The 17604-nt window shown below is 40.6% G+C and overlaps 1 protein-coding gene across 3 annotated transcripts in view; it reads right to left on the bottom strand.

Annotated features, from left to right (window-relative positions):
• EFHC1 (EF-hand domain containing 1) overlaps positions 1-17382 on the bottom strand; it is a 64053-nt gene extending 46671 nt beyond the window's left edge. Inside the window, exons 1-4 of one of the 3 annotated variants that reach the window (XM_008691794.2) lie at positions 17226-17382; positions 8389-8610; positions 5046-5333; positions 566-715 (exon numbers count right to left, since the gene is read on the bottom strand). In XM_008691794.2, the coding sequence (XP_008690016.2) occupies positions 566-715; positions 5046-5333; positions 8389-8610; positions 17226-17288 (723 nt within the window). In that variant the 5' untranslated portion in view covers positions 17289-17382. The remainder of the gene's footprint in view (positions 1-565; positions 716-5045; positions 5334-8388; positions 8611-17225) is intronic. The other 2 variants (XM_008691793.2, XM_008691795.2) reach the window with 2 other exon arrangements.
• Positions 17383-17604: the final 222 nt, after the last annotated feature.

Below are 17604 nucleotides of genomic sequence, written 5' to 3'. Positions count from 1 at the left end.
GTACAGAAAGGAGAAGACCAAATCTGCCCCCACACACCAACCCACAGTGGGGAGGATAGGATGGTTGGAACAGAGCTGGAAAACACCCAGAATATTCTGTATTCAGACATTCATATAAAATTTAACAAGGAAGCATCTGCTACGAGATTTCTGTGAAATTGCTATTTTAACATTAGAAACCTACCTATATGCAATAGCTTTGAAATTTCCCAATAAATCACTTAGGGTTTCCCAAAGGCGGCTATGAAATGAACTCTTATTTGGGAAAAGAAGTAGTTGGTCGGAAATGAAGTGGGAAGCAGACATAGCTCAGGAATTGCTTTAAGGTTGGAGAGTTTGGTGGAACTCCTAAGACTGAACTCCACAACCTCTGCTGGGTCTCTAACACAAAACGTGGGCACTCCTGTACCTCTAACTCTAGATGAAACCAGAAAGATCGCATTGTCTCCATTTGTTCAATTACAGATGTAATGTTTTAAAACACACATCTACCAGAACAACTTGCTAATAAACATGTACCACATTTGGAAATGAGCAAACGCACTGAGGTGTTCATGTCACTTACTTGTTTGTCAAAGGTGAGAAACTGCTTCAGTTGGTCAAAGTCCGATGGGGTGACATACTTGCGAAGAGGCTGTTTCCGGAGTTCCGTGTAAGGATCGAGAGCCATCTTCTCTGGTGGATTTAATTCAATTCCTTGACTTTCCAAAAATACCTAAATCATACAAAAGTAATAATGATCATCTTTCTTGAAGCTTCCGTAAGTATTAATGGATCATGTAAAGATAAGTGTAACAATAATTTCTATGCCATTGTCCAAATTAATAATTAGCTTGCAGTCTGAGGTACATCTTAGCAGCACTAAGCCTCCAACTGACCCAACGCTATAATGCAGAGAACAACTGATAATTACCATAAGTATTCTACATTACAACGCTTCTAGACTATATGCTAAGCTAACTGGAAGACATGATAGTAAGGTAACTGGCTCCAAATATGAATTTAGAGCAACGAAATTTAGTTAGGTACCCAAGAACAGAGTAAGTCCTGGGATTGCTTACATACACACATCTGAACCCCAACCACAGTTTCAAACAATATGTAATTCATATCAGATATGGGGGCAAGCTACATACACAATGGTAAAGTTAAGCTGAAATCAAACTCCCAACTTTTCAACTCACCAAAAACAAGTATCTGATTAAGTCCCCATCTCCACCCCCCTCCAAAAAGGAAAAGAATCACTGGTTATTTTAGACCAGAAAATATTTCAGCAAAATAGGAGAGACAACCCAAGTACTCAAATCGCACCAGATAAAGTTAAGGAAAGCATTTGAACATGATATGATCTTGTCTGATTTGCTAATTATAAGTAAATACAATATTCTCAGTAACTATATCTTTTAATACAACTTGGCATTTCTTCTTCATAAAAGCACCACATTAAGCTGTACTTTTTTTGGTAATCAGAAAAGAACAATGTCATGGGATCTGTTTACATTCTGGAACTAGAAATTAATCTGAAATCTGGGTTTCTTTTGGGAATTGTGTGATTTGCTTTTGGACAATTCAATAGAAAATATATAGGACTCAGCCAAAATATTCGGGTTCTAACATTAGCTCTGCTGCTAACTAGCTTGTAATCTTAGTATTTAAAGTGTCACTAAGCAGTCTCCAATGTCTCTCAATATTCAAATACTGTGATCTCGATGTCTATTAAAACCACTGAGCTGGAGTAATGACTAACAATATTCCCCTCTCCCTTGAGATGATGTATTAGTGTAGCAGGATTACTGACTGAGGTATTTAATGGGGGTTTTACTCCTTTCTGTTGCTTTCAACAGATAACCAGGCCCTTTGTTAACCTTACCTTAGGGATTTTGGCAGGAATGCAGAAGCTTCCTGAAGTTGACTATTCTTCCTGTCTCTTAGAAAAGGCCTAAACTCTTTGAAGAGATTATTCTAAAGTATCCCAGAAGGAGGGGAGAGAAGGGAATGTCTTTGAAGGCAAGGAGAGAAAAAGGGGGAAATTCTCCCAGACTGGAAAACAGACACAAGTTGATGGGTTTCAGAAGAACAAAACTCCACCCGTGCTCTTAAGGATGCTTGGAGCACACGTGCAGCCAGTCAGGCACATCGGTCTCAGGCACTCGGGGTCTCAGGCACTCGGGGTTTGCTTAGCACCAAAGCATCCAGGAGGGGCCCTTGGTCACTGACAGCCTATGGACCCTGCCTGTATGACCCCATTAGGCCTGGGTGTGCCGCCTTCTTAGGGTTTCGAATTTTTGGCAAAGCTGAGGGTGAATAGAAACAGCAGCCCAGTTGGATGGGGGCTCAAGTAGGTTTTAAGTTATTTTTAAAACACAAAACAGTACTTCCTGCACACTTGCGTATGTGGACTAGGATTCACATCTGCTATAGTCCCAGTAATACTCTAATGAAGATAAGAGATTCTAGATCTCTGATTTCCGGAGCTTATTTTTTTTAAGGTGTTCATTCTGCCTATAGGACCAACGTTTTTTTTGGAGCAGTGAGGAGGGGGTGAGAAGGGATGGTGGTGGTGATATATTTGATTAGAGATGGCTCCTTATTCAAACCCACACCATAAAGACAACTATCTTCTTTATCCACTCATAGATCCAGCCCTAATGAAAGCCATCAAATTAGCTAAGATGGGTATAAATTTTAAACTGTTATAGGAGCCAACTTCTAACAGATTGATTACTGAAAACATAATTTAATCTAGTCATCGATACCTAAAATATACAACTCTAGTTGTTATCAGTCATTAAAATACAGTTGATCCTCATTATTCACAGATCCTATATTTGCACTTTTGCCTACTTGCTAAAATTTGTAACCTCCAAATCTATAGTCCTAGTGCTTCTGTGGTCCTCTGCAGACACATGCAGAGTGGTAAAAATTTAGAATCGTCTGATCTGTACATTCTAGCGCTACTGGCCATGAGTTCAGTGTTCATGAAACAACAAAATATTTTAAACATGGCATCTTTAAACAGAAACACACATGAAACAAGGTTACAGAAACCTAACCCTGTATTTCTCCTAGGAGCAATGGATCCATAGTTGCTGATTAAGGGCTTGTGGTGACTTCCTAGAACAGAACTACTGTGAACAGTGAGAGTTGGGGTGCCTGGGTGGCTCAGTCGGTTAAGCGTCTCTCTTTACGAGAGTTGACTCAGTGCTCAGTAATGAACTGCCGATATTCAAATTGTTCATAAAGAGACAAGTAAAAATAATCACAATATCATGGAACACTACATCAAACACTAAGGATGTACTGTATGGTGACTAACATAACATAATAAAAAATTATTTAAAAAAAATAATCATGGGGCGCCTGGGTGGCACAGCGGTTAGGCGTCTGCCTTCGGCTCAGGGCGTGATCCCCGCGTTATGGGATCGAGCCCCACATCGGGCTCTTCCGCTATAAGCCTGCTTCTTCCTCTCCCACTCCCCCTGCTTGTGTTCCCTCTCTCGCTGGCTGTCTCTATCTCTGTCGAATAAATAAATAAAATCTTTTAAAAAAAAAAAATCACAATACCCAAAATTTACATAACATTTTATAATTCCTCATTATAGGTACAATCCTGAAACTGCCTATGATAAAAAGGACGTCAAAAACCTAAAAAATGAGAGATCAAACCCTGTTTTTCCAAAGATGGCCTAGCACCTCTACCTTCTGCACTGTTTTTCTCTGTTGCTCTGGGCTGGCACGGATGCCAGGGCTCCTTCCTTCACTTCTTTGAGGTCTCTGTTCATCTGTCATCTTATCATGAGGCCTTCCCTGACCAGCCTCGATACACAGCAGCCCCCTCACCCTCCCCTCCCCTTTACTCAGCTCTAGTTTCTCCCGAAGCTCTAAGCAGCATCTGACATGTTATATACTTGTTTGCTTATTTTTGTGTCCTCCAGCCAGAATGTAATAGCCTTCATAAGGACAAGTCTATATATTTGGCACCTAGAACCATGCTTGGCACGGAGCAGGCACTCAGTAGTATTTGCTAAATAAATTACTAAATGCAAAACATAAATGAGTGAATTCACAGGAACTTGGTGCATGGTAAAGATTAATCACATGTGGCATTTGATAACGTGGGATTAAAGGCATAAAATAATTCAGAAACTCTATCTTTGCTTCTAGAAATTTTTAAAACTAAGACAAATTTAGAATTGACTTCCTAATATCTACATTTTGTGCTAAAGAAAGGACTCTCTGTCTATATATGTACACATAACTTTAAGAAAAGTTGTCAAAAATCCATACTTAGGAAATAGAGGAAATGGAGGATTCTTCTCGGTACAAACAAGCATTCTCCTTTAAAAATTGTTTTATTTCAGGAATTCTTTAGATAGCAAGTTGTTCCAGAACATAGCAAGTATGATTTACAGGAAAAAATAGGAACTGCACAAAAAATGTTAGGCTCATATCTACTAATAAAGGTAATACTACTTTTGCAACTCAAGCTTCAGATAAATTACCCAATGCCTCTTTCATATTTCTATCCCATCAAGGGTGCTACCTCCCCTATCCTCCACTTGAACTAGTATGGGAACTGGTTTCTTAACAAATGATTCAGCTCTGATGCAAGTTTAATTTTATCTCAGTGGGTACGTATTCATATCATTGTGAAAAAAAGTGAGGTCACTACACAGTGTTGACACATATCGACACACACACAAACACCTAATTAACCTACACGGTAACCCATACAGGACAGATTACCTCCTCTTACCTTTTTCTTTTTCTTTTTAAAGATTTTATTCATTTATTTGAGAGGGAGAGAGCTCGAGCGGGGGTTGGGGGAAGAGAGCGAGAGGGAGAAGCAGACTCCCCGCCAAGCAGGGAGTCCCACACAGGGCTGGATCCCAGGACCCCAAGATCATGACCCGAGCCGAAGGCAGATACTTAACTGACGGAGCCACCCCTCTTACCCCTCCTCTTACCCTTATAAATGAAACGTATCCTTCCATAAATTAGAATGATGCCTCGGACACCACAATTTCCAGAAATATTTACTATACCTGTGTGAATCGGTCGCAGTCAACAATGCGGAAAGTTTTGCCATAAATTGTAATGTTTATTCCTCGATTTAGGTCTTTCCAATGGTAATGGTCTCCCCGGTCATTCTTGGTTAGCCGCTGGCGTTTGATTAACTTGCCTTGAAGGATCCCAGAGTTTTCCACAACAGGCTCCATGACAGACATGCTGTCATCTTCCAGGTAGTAGTAAATGTTCACTTGACGAATCCTATAATGTTCCTCAGCTGACATAGGAACATCTTCTTGGAAATAGGCATCAAATTTCAGCACCTATAACACACAAGGAAGGGAGAAAAGGCATTGTATTAGTCTCTCACCCAAAAGACATCCAGTACCCTCCTACAAAGAGAACCACTCCAGGAGAACTAAATACCCATCAATCCTATTTTCCAAATTGAAGGTTGCTAAGCTACGGTCTGCAGAACCCATCTATCCCTGTCACATGATTTTGTATGACCTTCAAGCTAAGAATGTTTTATTTACATATTTAAATGGTTAAAAAAAATCAAAAGAATAAAATCTCACAACACATGGCAATGATACAAAATTCGAATTTCAGTATCCACAAATAATTATGTAAATAATTAGCAGGTATTTGCCAATGGCTGCTTTCCCATTACAAGGGCAGAATTGAGTAGTTGTGACAGAGACCACATGGGCTGCTACTATGGACTGAATTTTGTCCCCCCCAAAAAAATGTGTATGTAGAAGCCCTAACCCTTTATATGACTGTATTTAGAGACAGAGTCTTTAGCAAGTAATTAAGCTTAAGTGAGGTCCCAACAGTGGGGCCCTGATCCAATTGAATTGGTGGCTTTGTAGGGAGAAGAAGACCTCTCTCTCAGCATCCCCACACTGAGGAAAGGCCACGTGAAGACATAGCAAGAAGGCAGCTTCTCCAGAAACTGATTCAGCAGAACCCTTGATCTTAGACTTCCAGCCCCCAGAACAGTGAGAAAATTAATTTCTATTATATAAGGCACCAGTATATGGTATTTTATTACGGCAGCTCAAGTAGACTAAGACAGCTGCGAAGCCCCAAATGTTTACTATTTGGCCCTTTACAGAAAAAGTTTTCTGACCTCTGCTCTAGATATTCAAACTACATATGGACTTCTAGCACTGTGTTCCTTGATGAGATGGCTTAAGGACCTTAACTCTACTAGCTTCACTTCTGTGTCAAAAATCTCTCTCAGAATCTCTGCAGAGAGTCCAAAATTTGGGCAAGACTATAACCTTTGGTTTCAAAATGAAAATGAAGGCTCAAGTCCATTTCTTTAGAACGCGAGTCCCCTGTAAATGCATATTAATGATATATTCATTCTTAGAGAATTTATATGAATGAGACTCAAATCATCAATCCAGCACAGATCCTTTGAGTGGCATGTAAACACACCGTCACTGTACTCAGAAACATACATGATACGTGGAGTGAACCCTAGGTCCTCTGGGGAGCATCAGGAGGAAGTCAAAATGGCGCACTCTATTGCACATTTAAAAAACATTCAAAAATCTTAAAAGCTTGTGTTGACAAGTTTGGGGATTAATTTTAAAACTTTCTTTTATCCTGTCTTTATTTTTAATAATTTTTAAATAGTTTTCATTTAAACTACAAAATAATAATTTTTAATAATTTCCTCTCATGAAGAGAAAATATTAGAATGGTATTGTAGGTAGACAAGAGTGTGAACCTAAAACTCCACTGGAATTAGAGGAACCAACCAAGGACACTGTTTAGTGAAGATACAAATATGGCTCGATGAACGAGAAGATGAATAATTTTACACATGAGTGCTGTTGCTAAAACGGTTTAGTGTCTACTGTGGAAAAACAAGATTAAAAACCAAAAGAGATCAGGAAATTGCATAGGTGAAATACGCATATAATGGAATCAAACGCTAAAACTCTTAATAAAAAGATGAAATGCATGAATGGATGAGAATGTTCAAAGGAGAAAGTGAATACAGCAAAAGCAAAAGACAAAAGATCATTTTCAAGTAACATTTTAGATCAACTGCAAAGAACTGAGATGGACACATGATCACTATAAGTGGAGGCATGAGCACTAATTCACGCACGAAATGGTCTGTATTTGAGCCACAGATATATAAATACATAAAATGTGGGCGCCAGAAATGATCAGCTAATTGAACCTCCCTCATTTTACAAATGGAGACTTAGGGTGGTAGAGTGACTTGCCTGGGGCCAAACTCGGGGTTAGGGGCACAGCTGGGGCTGAAACTATCTGTAGACTCACAGAGAAACAAGAAAAAGGTAAAGAAATACCCGACCATACAACTGATTGGATATATGAATGTGTTCCTATCGGATGAGTTCGCTGAGATGGGGATGATATGGATTCTGGAGGAGACATTTAAAAAAAATTTTTTTAACTAAGTGATTATGAATGTAAATGGTATAATTCCACCACCAGATTATTTTCTATCTTCCAGCCTCTAGTTTCAATAGGTACTCAATTAAAGTTGACTAGCTGGATGAACACCGTATAGACATTTAACAAGAAGAATAAAATGAAAAGAAAGACCCAAAAAAAGACAGAAAATAGGCTAGGAGTAAATTAGGAAAGCTAACTTGTACAATCTGGTCAGTAGTTCTCAGACTCAATTATACAGAAAAATCATCTGGAAATTTAGGTCGATGAGGGTTAGGGTGACATCTCAGTTTCCTAAAGGCCCACGAGGGATTCTGTTGGATGGCCAGAGTTAGGACTACCTCACTTTAGTTTAAAGAGGAGACTCATTGACAAGGAGAATCAAGGATGATATGGAAAGGTCAACAGATGGAAATAAAACAGCTCACATTACAAAAGCATAAGGGTAAATGAGACAAACGAAAATGTTACACTATCCTTTGGTAAATGCCAAACCTGAAGCATTCCCTGAAAAATAAAAACTTTTGGAGAAAACTGACAAAAGATGGAGTTGTTGTGATGACTTTCTGCATTTCAGAGACTAAGAATTTGCCATCAGTACCGATAAGACTTCCAAAAAATGGACAGCACAGAGCAGGTAAACGTGGAACAATATGAACTCAAGAATTCAGAATTCATCCAGCTTTTCTTTAACTGTATTTGGAAAATATTTCGGTGAAGTCTACAGGGAATTATTTTCTGTAATAGGCTTCCTGACTAAAGAAAGCCTCTTTCAATCCTGAGTTCAGCTGTCTATGACTAAAGGTTGAGGCATTTGAACAATTTTCTCCTCAGAGTCCTCTGGAAAACCTGTGGTTTGCTGTTGACTTTTCTGCAAATAGTTGGCTCTCAGAAATCTGAATTCAAGGGGTACCCTGAAATCCCAGATGATACCTTTTTGTCAAAAGCCACATGTGCAGGAATAAATTCTGCAGGTGGGGCCTGCTTAGGTTGTCCATAAGTTAAAACTGGTGCCTTGTTGGCCAACTCATCCAGCTCAGCCTGGGACAGCTGGTTGACCTGGAGCCGTTCCCCACCTATCCCAACTGTTGGACGTCGAACAACTGCATAGCCATTCCTGTAGCCCAGCGTCTGGCTTCTATGAAATGCTGTTTTCTGAAGAACAAAAGAAGTGTTTCATCAATAATATTTTATAAATATGTGTTAGGTAAAAGAGCTAACTTTCAAAAACATCGTAACTTAAATCTTTGGTTATAAACATCACAAACCTTGTATCAAAAAGCTTACCTATAATAGAAGGTTCTTATATTTTAAGCTAAAACACCTGGTCAGGAACAGGGGGAAAAGCAGCAGCCTGAGCTTAAAATAAAACTTAAAGCCCTGCTCCAGAATACCCAATTTAATTACCAGCTCACTTTTCATGAGAAACTAAAATATTATCTATACTCTTAATCTTTCACTTAATTCTTCCTGTGTTTTTAATCTTATCTAGTATTCATAAACCATGGAACCTAGAAGATCTGACTCCGTGAAATGAGTTTTTACCTAAAATAAAAGGCCCTTCTTGTTCTAGTAACACTGATACATTCATACAACTCTTTGGAAAGCAAGTGAGTATTATATATTTAAAGTCTTGAACTCAATAAATTCTACCCTTGATCCTTTATTTTAAAAATATAATTCAAAATTATGGGAAAGAACAATATGCCTAAAGCTGACCATATAATTAACCACACAATGTTAATTACAATAGTAAAACACTGGAAACAATATAAAAGACAAACGTATGAGTTAATGATGGAAAACTCGCTTAATGGACTATGATGCAGCCATTAAAATATTGGTTTTAAAGACCACGTGGCAATCTGTGAAAAATGTTTATGATTTAATAAGCCCCAAAAAGCAGCATATAAAATTATATGTATACTATAGCCACCTGGGTGGCTGAGTAGGTTGTGTCTGCCTTTGGCTCAGGTCATGATCCCCAGGGTCCTAGGACTGAGCCCCACATCAGGATCTCTGCTCAGCGGGGAGTCTGCTTCTCCCTCTCCCTTTCATCCTCCTCCCCACTTGTGCTCTCTCTCTGTCTCAAATAAATAAATAAAATCTTTTTTAAAATTTTTAAAAAATAGAATTATATGTATACTATAACTAAAAGCATGCAAACATGTGCACAAAAAGAAACTGGATTTGGATAATGTTCTCTGTAATCTTTCTGAATTACATTGATTTTTTTAATAATGAACGCATTTCTTTGGTAATCGAAAAAACAAAAGATTAAATAAAAAAAAGAAAAAAGTAGAAAAGAATTATTTTTGAAGGCAGAGGAGAGACCAAAATGGTAACAACATAGGACACCCCAGCCTCCCTACCCCTCCACAAAGATCAACAATTAGACCGTTATGCATGGACAAAAACAGCTCTGGAAGAGCTTTGGAGTCCAGTTTAGGAACACAGTGAAACAAAAAACCTGAGAACTACACAAGGAGAGAAGGAAGACTTCATTTTGCCTGCATCATCTCATCCCTCGAGCCAGCACTGTTCAGTGTCAAGAGGGAACTTCCCGGCCAGAAAGAGGTCCCCTGGCCAGGAAGGAAGAGCAACCAGCTTCTCCAGTCTTTTGGGACAGTCCACGAAGGGCCCACTTCAGTTTCCTCCCACCCAGACTGGCAAAGCTGAAGTGTATAAGGCCAGCTAGGAACACGGAAGCAAAGTAGGGGCTACTGGCAGCAGCCCCTCAGTGGGAGTGACTGTGGTGTGCACACACCCGCTCTGCTCAGACAACCCAGCAGATCTTACCATTGACCCAAAGCCAAGGGCCAGGATAGCTGCAGATGGATACCCCCTGCAGATTTCACCAGCTTTCATCCCACAGGCATTCATGATGCCAGGCATCAGAGCCCCTTCCCCGCCCTCCCCTCCCCATATCCCCACCAGAGCCTGGGAACCACACTGGCAGCCAGCTCCGGCCTCTGCAGCTGCTGGAGTGCAAGATGCCAGCACAGACACCCTCTGGCTGACCCTCCCCCATTCATGTACTTGGAACTAGCCCCTCTGGCTGTGCATCTGCACACGGTCCGACCCTCATCACAGGCCTCCACTGCAGTGTGCATGCTAGGGGAGTGTGCAGGCACAGGAGGACACGCCAAAAACCAGGGCCTCCTGCAGCTGCCAGTGAGCCCAATAGTTGGCCCTGGCCCTTGCCTTCTCTGCTTCCCACCACTACGTGTATGTCTGCAAATGGCCCCTGCCACTACACAGGAACCCACAGCTGGCACCCTACAGCCAATTACATGTACCCCTAGCTGCTGTCACCACTGCTGCTTGCCCTGCTCCCTAGCTGCTGGACTTGGAGGTTGCTAAAGACCCCAACAGCCCTTGCAGCCACTATGGACCTCCTGTAGCACCAGTCAAGGACTACACAGTTGTCAGTGCCGTAGACCCCAGTGGCCTGGGCCAAAGAGATATCATGCCCCCCAAACCTGAACCCAGTGCCACCACACATCCCTGCACTTGGTGCCCTGCACCACTAGGCCGAGGATCACAGTAAGCTTCAGCATGTCTCCACCCACAAGTGAAAGTCATCCCTTACCAAAGTCAGTCTATAAGGTCTGGAAGAGGTAGCTGCTTCTTCATGTGAAGACACCTACGTTAAGATACAGGGATCATGAAGAATCAGGGAAACAAGACTCCACCACCTATAGTAACTGGCCCCAAAGAAATGGAGAACCAGGAATTGCCTAATGAAAAAAAATCAAAATTGTCCTAAAGATTCTCAGAGACCTACAAAAGAACACAGATAGGCAATTTAATGATATCAGGAAAGGAACAAAGTAAGAAGTTCAACAAAGAGATAGAAAACATAAAAAAGAACCAAACAGAAAATGTGGAGCTGAAGAACACATGACTGAACTGAAGAATTCAACTATAGCTTCAAAAGAAGATCTGAACAAGCAGAAGAAAGAATCTGTAAGCTGGAAGACAAATAAATTGAAGTTAACCAATCAGAAGAGCAAAAAGAAAAAAGAATGAAAAGGAATAAAGAAAGCCCACAGGACTCATAGGACACCAACAAGAAAAATCATGTATGCATCACTGGATCCTTCTCTAGAAGGAGAAGACAGAAAGGGGTAGAAATCTTATTTAAAGAAATAATGGCTAAGAACTTCTCAGACCTGGGGGGAGATCTGGACATTCAAGTTCACGAAGCTATAGGTACTCAAAATTTCAATCTAAAATAATCTTCTCCAAGATACATAATAATAAAGCTGTCTAAAATCAAAGACAAAGAGAATTTTAAAAGCAGTAAAAGAAAAAAAAAAAAAACTCTCTTGGGGCACCTGGGTGGCTCAGTTGTTAAGCGTCTGCCTTCGGCTCAGGTCATGATCCCAGCGTCTTGGGATCGAGCCCCGCATCTGGCTCCCTGCTCGGCGAGGAGCCTGCTTCTCCCTCTCCTACTCCCCCCTGCTTGTATTCTCTCTCTCATGTCTCTCAGTGTCAAATAAATAAAATCTTAAAAAAAAAAAAAAAAGAAAAGAAAAAAGAAAAAAATTCTCATACAAGGGAATCTCCATAAACTATCAGCAGATTTCTCAGCAGAGATCTTGCAGGCCAGGAGAAAATGGGATCGTCCATTCAAAGTGCTAAAAGAAAGAAACTGCCAACCCAGGATACTTTATCCAAAAAAAATGTGCTTCAGAAGGCAAGACAAAGACTTTCCCTAATAAACAAAGATGAGAGTATTCATTACCATTAAACCTGCCTTATGAGGAATGCTGAAAGAAGTTCTTCAAGCTGAAACAAAAAGGCATTAATTAGTAACTGAAAATACATAACACACGGGTAAAGGTGAGCATATAGGATTCGGAATACCTTAATACTATAACATGGTGATGTGTTCACTTCTTAGTTCTAGTAGAAAGATTAAAGGACAAAAGTACTGAAAACATCTGTAGCTCCAAGAATCTGTTTAGTGGATACAAAATATAAAAAGATGTGAACGGTGGCATGAAAAAACAAAGCGAGGAAGGTAAGTAAGGATAGGGTATTTATATGTGATCAGAGTTGAGCTGCTGTCAGTATAAAATAAACTGTTACATATATGTTTCATGTGAGTCTCATGGTAACCGCAAAGCAAAAACCTACAGTAGCTTCACAAAAAACAAAGAGAAAGAAATCAAAGGTACTACTATGACCAATCATCAATTCACAACAGACGGCAGGAAGAAAGAAACAAGGGAAATACAAAACAGCCAGAAAACATAAAATGGCATTAGTAAGTTCTTACCTATCAATAGTTACTCTAAATGTAAATGAACTGAATTCTCCAATCAAAAGGCAAAAAGCTGGATGATTAAAAAAAGCCCACAAGATCCAACTATATGCTGCCTATACTATAAGACACTCACTTTGGCTTGAAGCACACACATAAGCTGAAAGTGAAGGGACGGAAAAAGATAGTCCATGCAAGTGGAAACTGAAAGAGAGCATGGGTAACTATACTTATATCAGACAAAATAGATTTTAAGTCAAAAATGATAACAAGGGACACAGATGGTCATTATATAATGGTAAGGGGATCAATTAATCGAGAAGATATACCAACCATCTGAAACTAATATAACACTATATTTTAATTAAGCTGGAATTAAAACAAACACAGGGAAAAAAGATATAACGATCATAAATATATTTGCACCCCACATCAAAGCACCTAAATATATTAAGGAAATACTAACAGATTTGAAGGGAGAAATAGACAACAAAATAATATTAGAAAAGGATTTCAATAGATGACAAAATCAGATAGGAAATGAACAAGGAAAGGTTGGATTTGAACCATGCTTTAGACCAAAAGGACCTAACAGACATAAAAAGAACAATCCATCCAACAACAGCAGAATACACATTCTTCTAAAGTATACGAACATTCCCCAGGATAGGTTATACGATAGGTGACAAGCAAGTCTAGCAGATTGAAATCCTACCTAGAATGCTTTCTCGCCACAATGCTATGACTAGAAATCAATAACAGGAAGACAACTGGAAAATTCACAAACATGTGGAAATTAACATACTCCTACACAACGAATAGGTCAAAGAAGAAATCAAAAGGGAAATCAAAAAGTATCTTGAAACAAATGAAAATAGAAGCACAACGTATGTAAACTTTTGGGAACCTGCAAAAGCAGTTTAATAGGTTTTTGTTTGTTTGTTTTAAGACAGAGAGAGAGAGTGTGAGCTCACACGTGCTGCGGTTTGAGGGAGAGAGAGAATCTCAAGCAGGCTTCTCACCCAGGGGGCGCCCAACACAGGGCTCAATCCTATGACCCTGAGATCATGACCTGAGCCAAAACCAAGGGTTGGATGACCAACCAACTAAGCCACCTAGGCACCCCAATAAGGGATTTTATAGTGATAAATGCATGCGTTAAGAAACAAGAAAGATCTCCCTGATACCAAAACCAGATAAGGATACTATACGAAAGGAAAGTTACAGACCAATATCCTTGATGAATATAGATGCAAAAATTATCAAAAAATTTTAGCAAACCGAATTCGACCGCTCATTAAAGGGATCATACATCATGACCAAATGGGATTTATCCCTGAGATGCAAAGATGGTCCAACACACACACACATCAGTACGTCACTCAACACATTAAGAGAATGAATGATAATAATCATATGATCATCTCAACATATGAAGAAAAAGCGTTTGACAGAATACAACATCCATTCATAATAAAAATTGGACAAGTTGAATATAGAAGGAACATACCTCAACATAGTAAAGGCCATATGTGACAAGGCCATAGCTAACATCCCCAAACTCAGTGCTGAAGGGTTGAAAACTTTTCCTCTAAGATCAGGAACAAGACAAGGGTGTCCACTCTTACCATTCGTATTCACCATAGAACTAGAAATCCTGGCCAGAGCAATCAGAAAACAAAAAGAAGTAAGAGGTATCCAGACAGGAAAGGAAGAAGTAAAACTCTCTTTGTATGCAGATGGCATTATCTTACATTCAGAAAACCCTAAAGACTCCACCAAAAAACTGTTAGAACTAATCAATAAATTCAGTAAAGTTGCAGGATACAAAATCAACATATAGATATCAATTGTGTTTCTATACGCTAACGAACTATCTGAAATTGAAATTAAGAAAACAATTCCATTTACAAGAGCATAAAAACAATAAAATACTTAAGAATAAATTCAATTAAGGACATGGAAAACCTATACACTGAAAACTATAAAACACTGATGAAAGAAATTATAGAAGGCACAAATGGAAATATATCTTGTGTTCTTGGATTGGAAACATTAATATTGTTTAAACGTCTACACTATCCAAAGTGATCAACAAATTCATTGCAATCCTTATGAAAATTCCAATGGCATTTTTCGCAGAAATAGAAAAAAACAATCCTAAAATTCACATGGATCCATAAAGACCCCAAATAGCCAAAGGAAGCTTGAGAAAGAAGAACAAAGCCAGAGGCGTCACACTTCCTGATTTCAAACTATCATTACAAAGCTACAGTAATCAAAACTACATGGTATTGGCATAAAAATACACACATAAGTCAATGGAACAGAATAGAGCCCAGAAATAAGCTCATGCGTCTATGGTCAACTGTCTTTGACCAGGGTGCCAAGAATACACAATGGGGAAAGAAAAGACCATCAAAAAAGGTGCTGGGAAAACTGAGTATCCACGTAAAAGAATGAAACGGGATCCCTCTTTTATAGAACTCACAAAAATCAACTCAAAACTATTGAAGACTTAAACATAAGACCTGGAACTGTAAAACTCCTTGAAGAAAAAAAGAGAAAAACCTCCCTGACATTGGTTTTGACAATGACTTTTGGATGTAATACCAAAAGCACAGTCAGCAGAACCAAAAATAAACAAGTTACATAAAGGGGCTACATAAATTAAAAAGCTTCTGTACAGCAAAGGAAATAATCAACAAAATGACAAGGCAACCTAGGGAATGGGAGAAAATATTTACAAACTGTTTTAGTCTGTTCAGGCTAGTCTAACAAAATACCAGAGACCGGGTAGCCTCCCCACCCCTCTTAGTCATTATGGTTCATCCTCTGAATGCTTTGAGTGTTATACACACCTAGTTCTTCAGTGCTGAATATAGATAGTGACCATGTTTTCCAAATTTCAAATAAGGGAAATAGGTTGACCCTTGGACAGTCTATTTAAAATAGAAAATATGTCCAAGGCACAGTTCATCTTATATGAAGTACAGCAAGGTACATTCTCAGAGCCTGGCACCTCCCGTCCGCATCTTTTTAAACCCCCAAATGGACTCCACCTGGTGGGTAACCCACACTCACCAACACCAAATGCTGAGGCTGCTTCTGCCCAGGGCAGGAATGTGCCTACATCTCCTAACTTACATAGAATGGAAAAGCCCACTGAAGGAAGAGTTCAATGATGCTGAGTCTTAATGCAGGGATAATTATGAAGAAGCAGCTCAGAATCCAAACTCCCTCACCAAACTTCAATTTCAATTCATTCTCCCAAAGAAAATAAATGGGCTATGTATTTTGATCTTATCTTTATACCCAGGGAAAGGAGCTTATAGCTTAAATTATTAAACTATACAAATACAAATTATTATTGTCTCATCTATGCTTGTCAGTCTACTGAATCTCAAAATTGCTCTTCAAACATATATTTCAGTAACCAGGTTAAAATTAAAACAAATACTAAATAATTTTGTCAAGGGCTAAGCTATGTCAGGAGGGGAAAAAAAGCTTGGTTTTTTCAATTTTGTCTACAGAACAAAACTAAAAATAGTTAAAGTAGGGAAGGAGCAAAACCATCTAATCAGAAATCTTTCATGAAAATGTTAGAAAAGCATAGGACTAGNGAAAAAAAAAAAAAAAACAAAAAACAAAACGCTGATCAATTGTGGCTGAAAGGACTGGAATGGAATTATCTCCTACCAAGCAAGGAAGGATGGTTTCGGAGGAAGAGAGCCAAGTGTTGAAAGTCTAACTTTTGGAGAAACAGCAATTGAGAAAGAAGATAAAACAGGACTGGGGAGAAGGTGGGACTAAGTTGTAGACAAGTCAGAAGTGCTGAACGGAAAGGGGATGGGGCTAGGTAGAAGCACACATGAGAAGGGCGGAGACTGCGTAAAAGAACCTGGTGGAAAGAAGAGAATGAGTGGAAATGATATATATAAGACAGAAAATGGAGCTGGGACGGAGTAAGATTAGTGGGTCCAGGATAAGAAAGAGGAAGAAGGCCTGGGGAAATGGGCGGGATGGGGCTGTGGGAAGGAGGACGGAGATGGAGAGAGGCTGAGTGGGAGAGGGGCTAGGCTGGGGGATCGAGGGCAGTTAAGAAGGGAGCTGGGCAGAGAGGGGTACGGTGTGGGAGAATGAGCTAGGAGAGGACCTAGCCAGAGCTTGGGAGGAAGGTGGGGGAAAACAGATCCAGAGGGAGAAGAGGCAGGGACTCCTTAAAGGAGCAAGGCAGGAGGAAGAACGCAGCTGGAACGCTGAGAACGAAGGAGGCCAAGAGACTGCCTCGATGGGGTGAAAAAACTGAGGCTGGAGCGGAGGGCAAAGAGTGGGAGAGAATGAGGCTGGAGGGGGACAGAGAAAAGGTGGGGGCAGAGGACGGGTCTGAAGGGAAAGGGCAATCGTGGGTGGAGGAGAAAGCAGGTGCACCAAGGACCGAGCCCTCCGAGGCCGCCGCGGGTGGGGCCGGGTGGGGGTTGGGCCGAGAAGTCCTCACCGTGGAGTCCTTAAAGGACGTGCCCGGGAGAAAGGGCAGGCCATGCACAGGGTTGGACACCATCGCGGCCGCTTTCGCCGCCGCCACCTGGGTGGCGCGTTGGCCTCCCCGGTTGCCCGGGAGACGAGCCGCGTCCGCCGACCTTGCGAAGCTCCATGGTAATGCAAAACATCCGGAGCGCCGCGCGTGGGGGCGGGGCCTGAGGCGCAGGCGCGACGGGTGTGCGCGTGCGCCGCCCGCGGGCCCGGCGTTCTGGCTGAGAGGTGGAGCTGGTGGGCGGGGTGCGAGGAGGGGATTGCGGAGCGGCTGCGGTCTTCCCGGTGAGGTCCGGGGTGGGAGCCGGCCCTTAGAGGAGTTAGAGTGGAGGCGAAAGTGCTTC

The sequence above is a fragment of the Ursus maritimus genome, unplaced genomic scaffold (assembly GCF_017311325.1).
Source record: "Ursus maritimus isolate PB19 unplaced genomic scaffold, ASM1731132v1 scaffold_29, whole genome shotgun sequence".
Lineage (NCBI taxonomy): Eukaryota > Metazoa > Chordata > Mammalia > Carnivora > Ursidae > Ursus > Ursus maritimus.
Note: the sequence above shows the minus strand (reverse complement) of the source record. Positions and strands in the feature narration are given on the sequence as shown.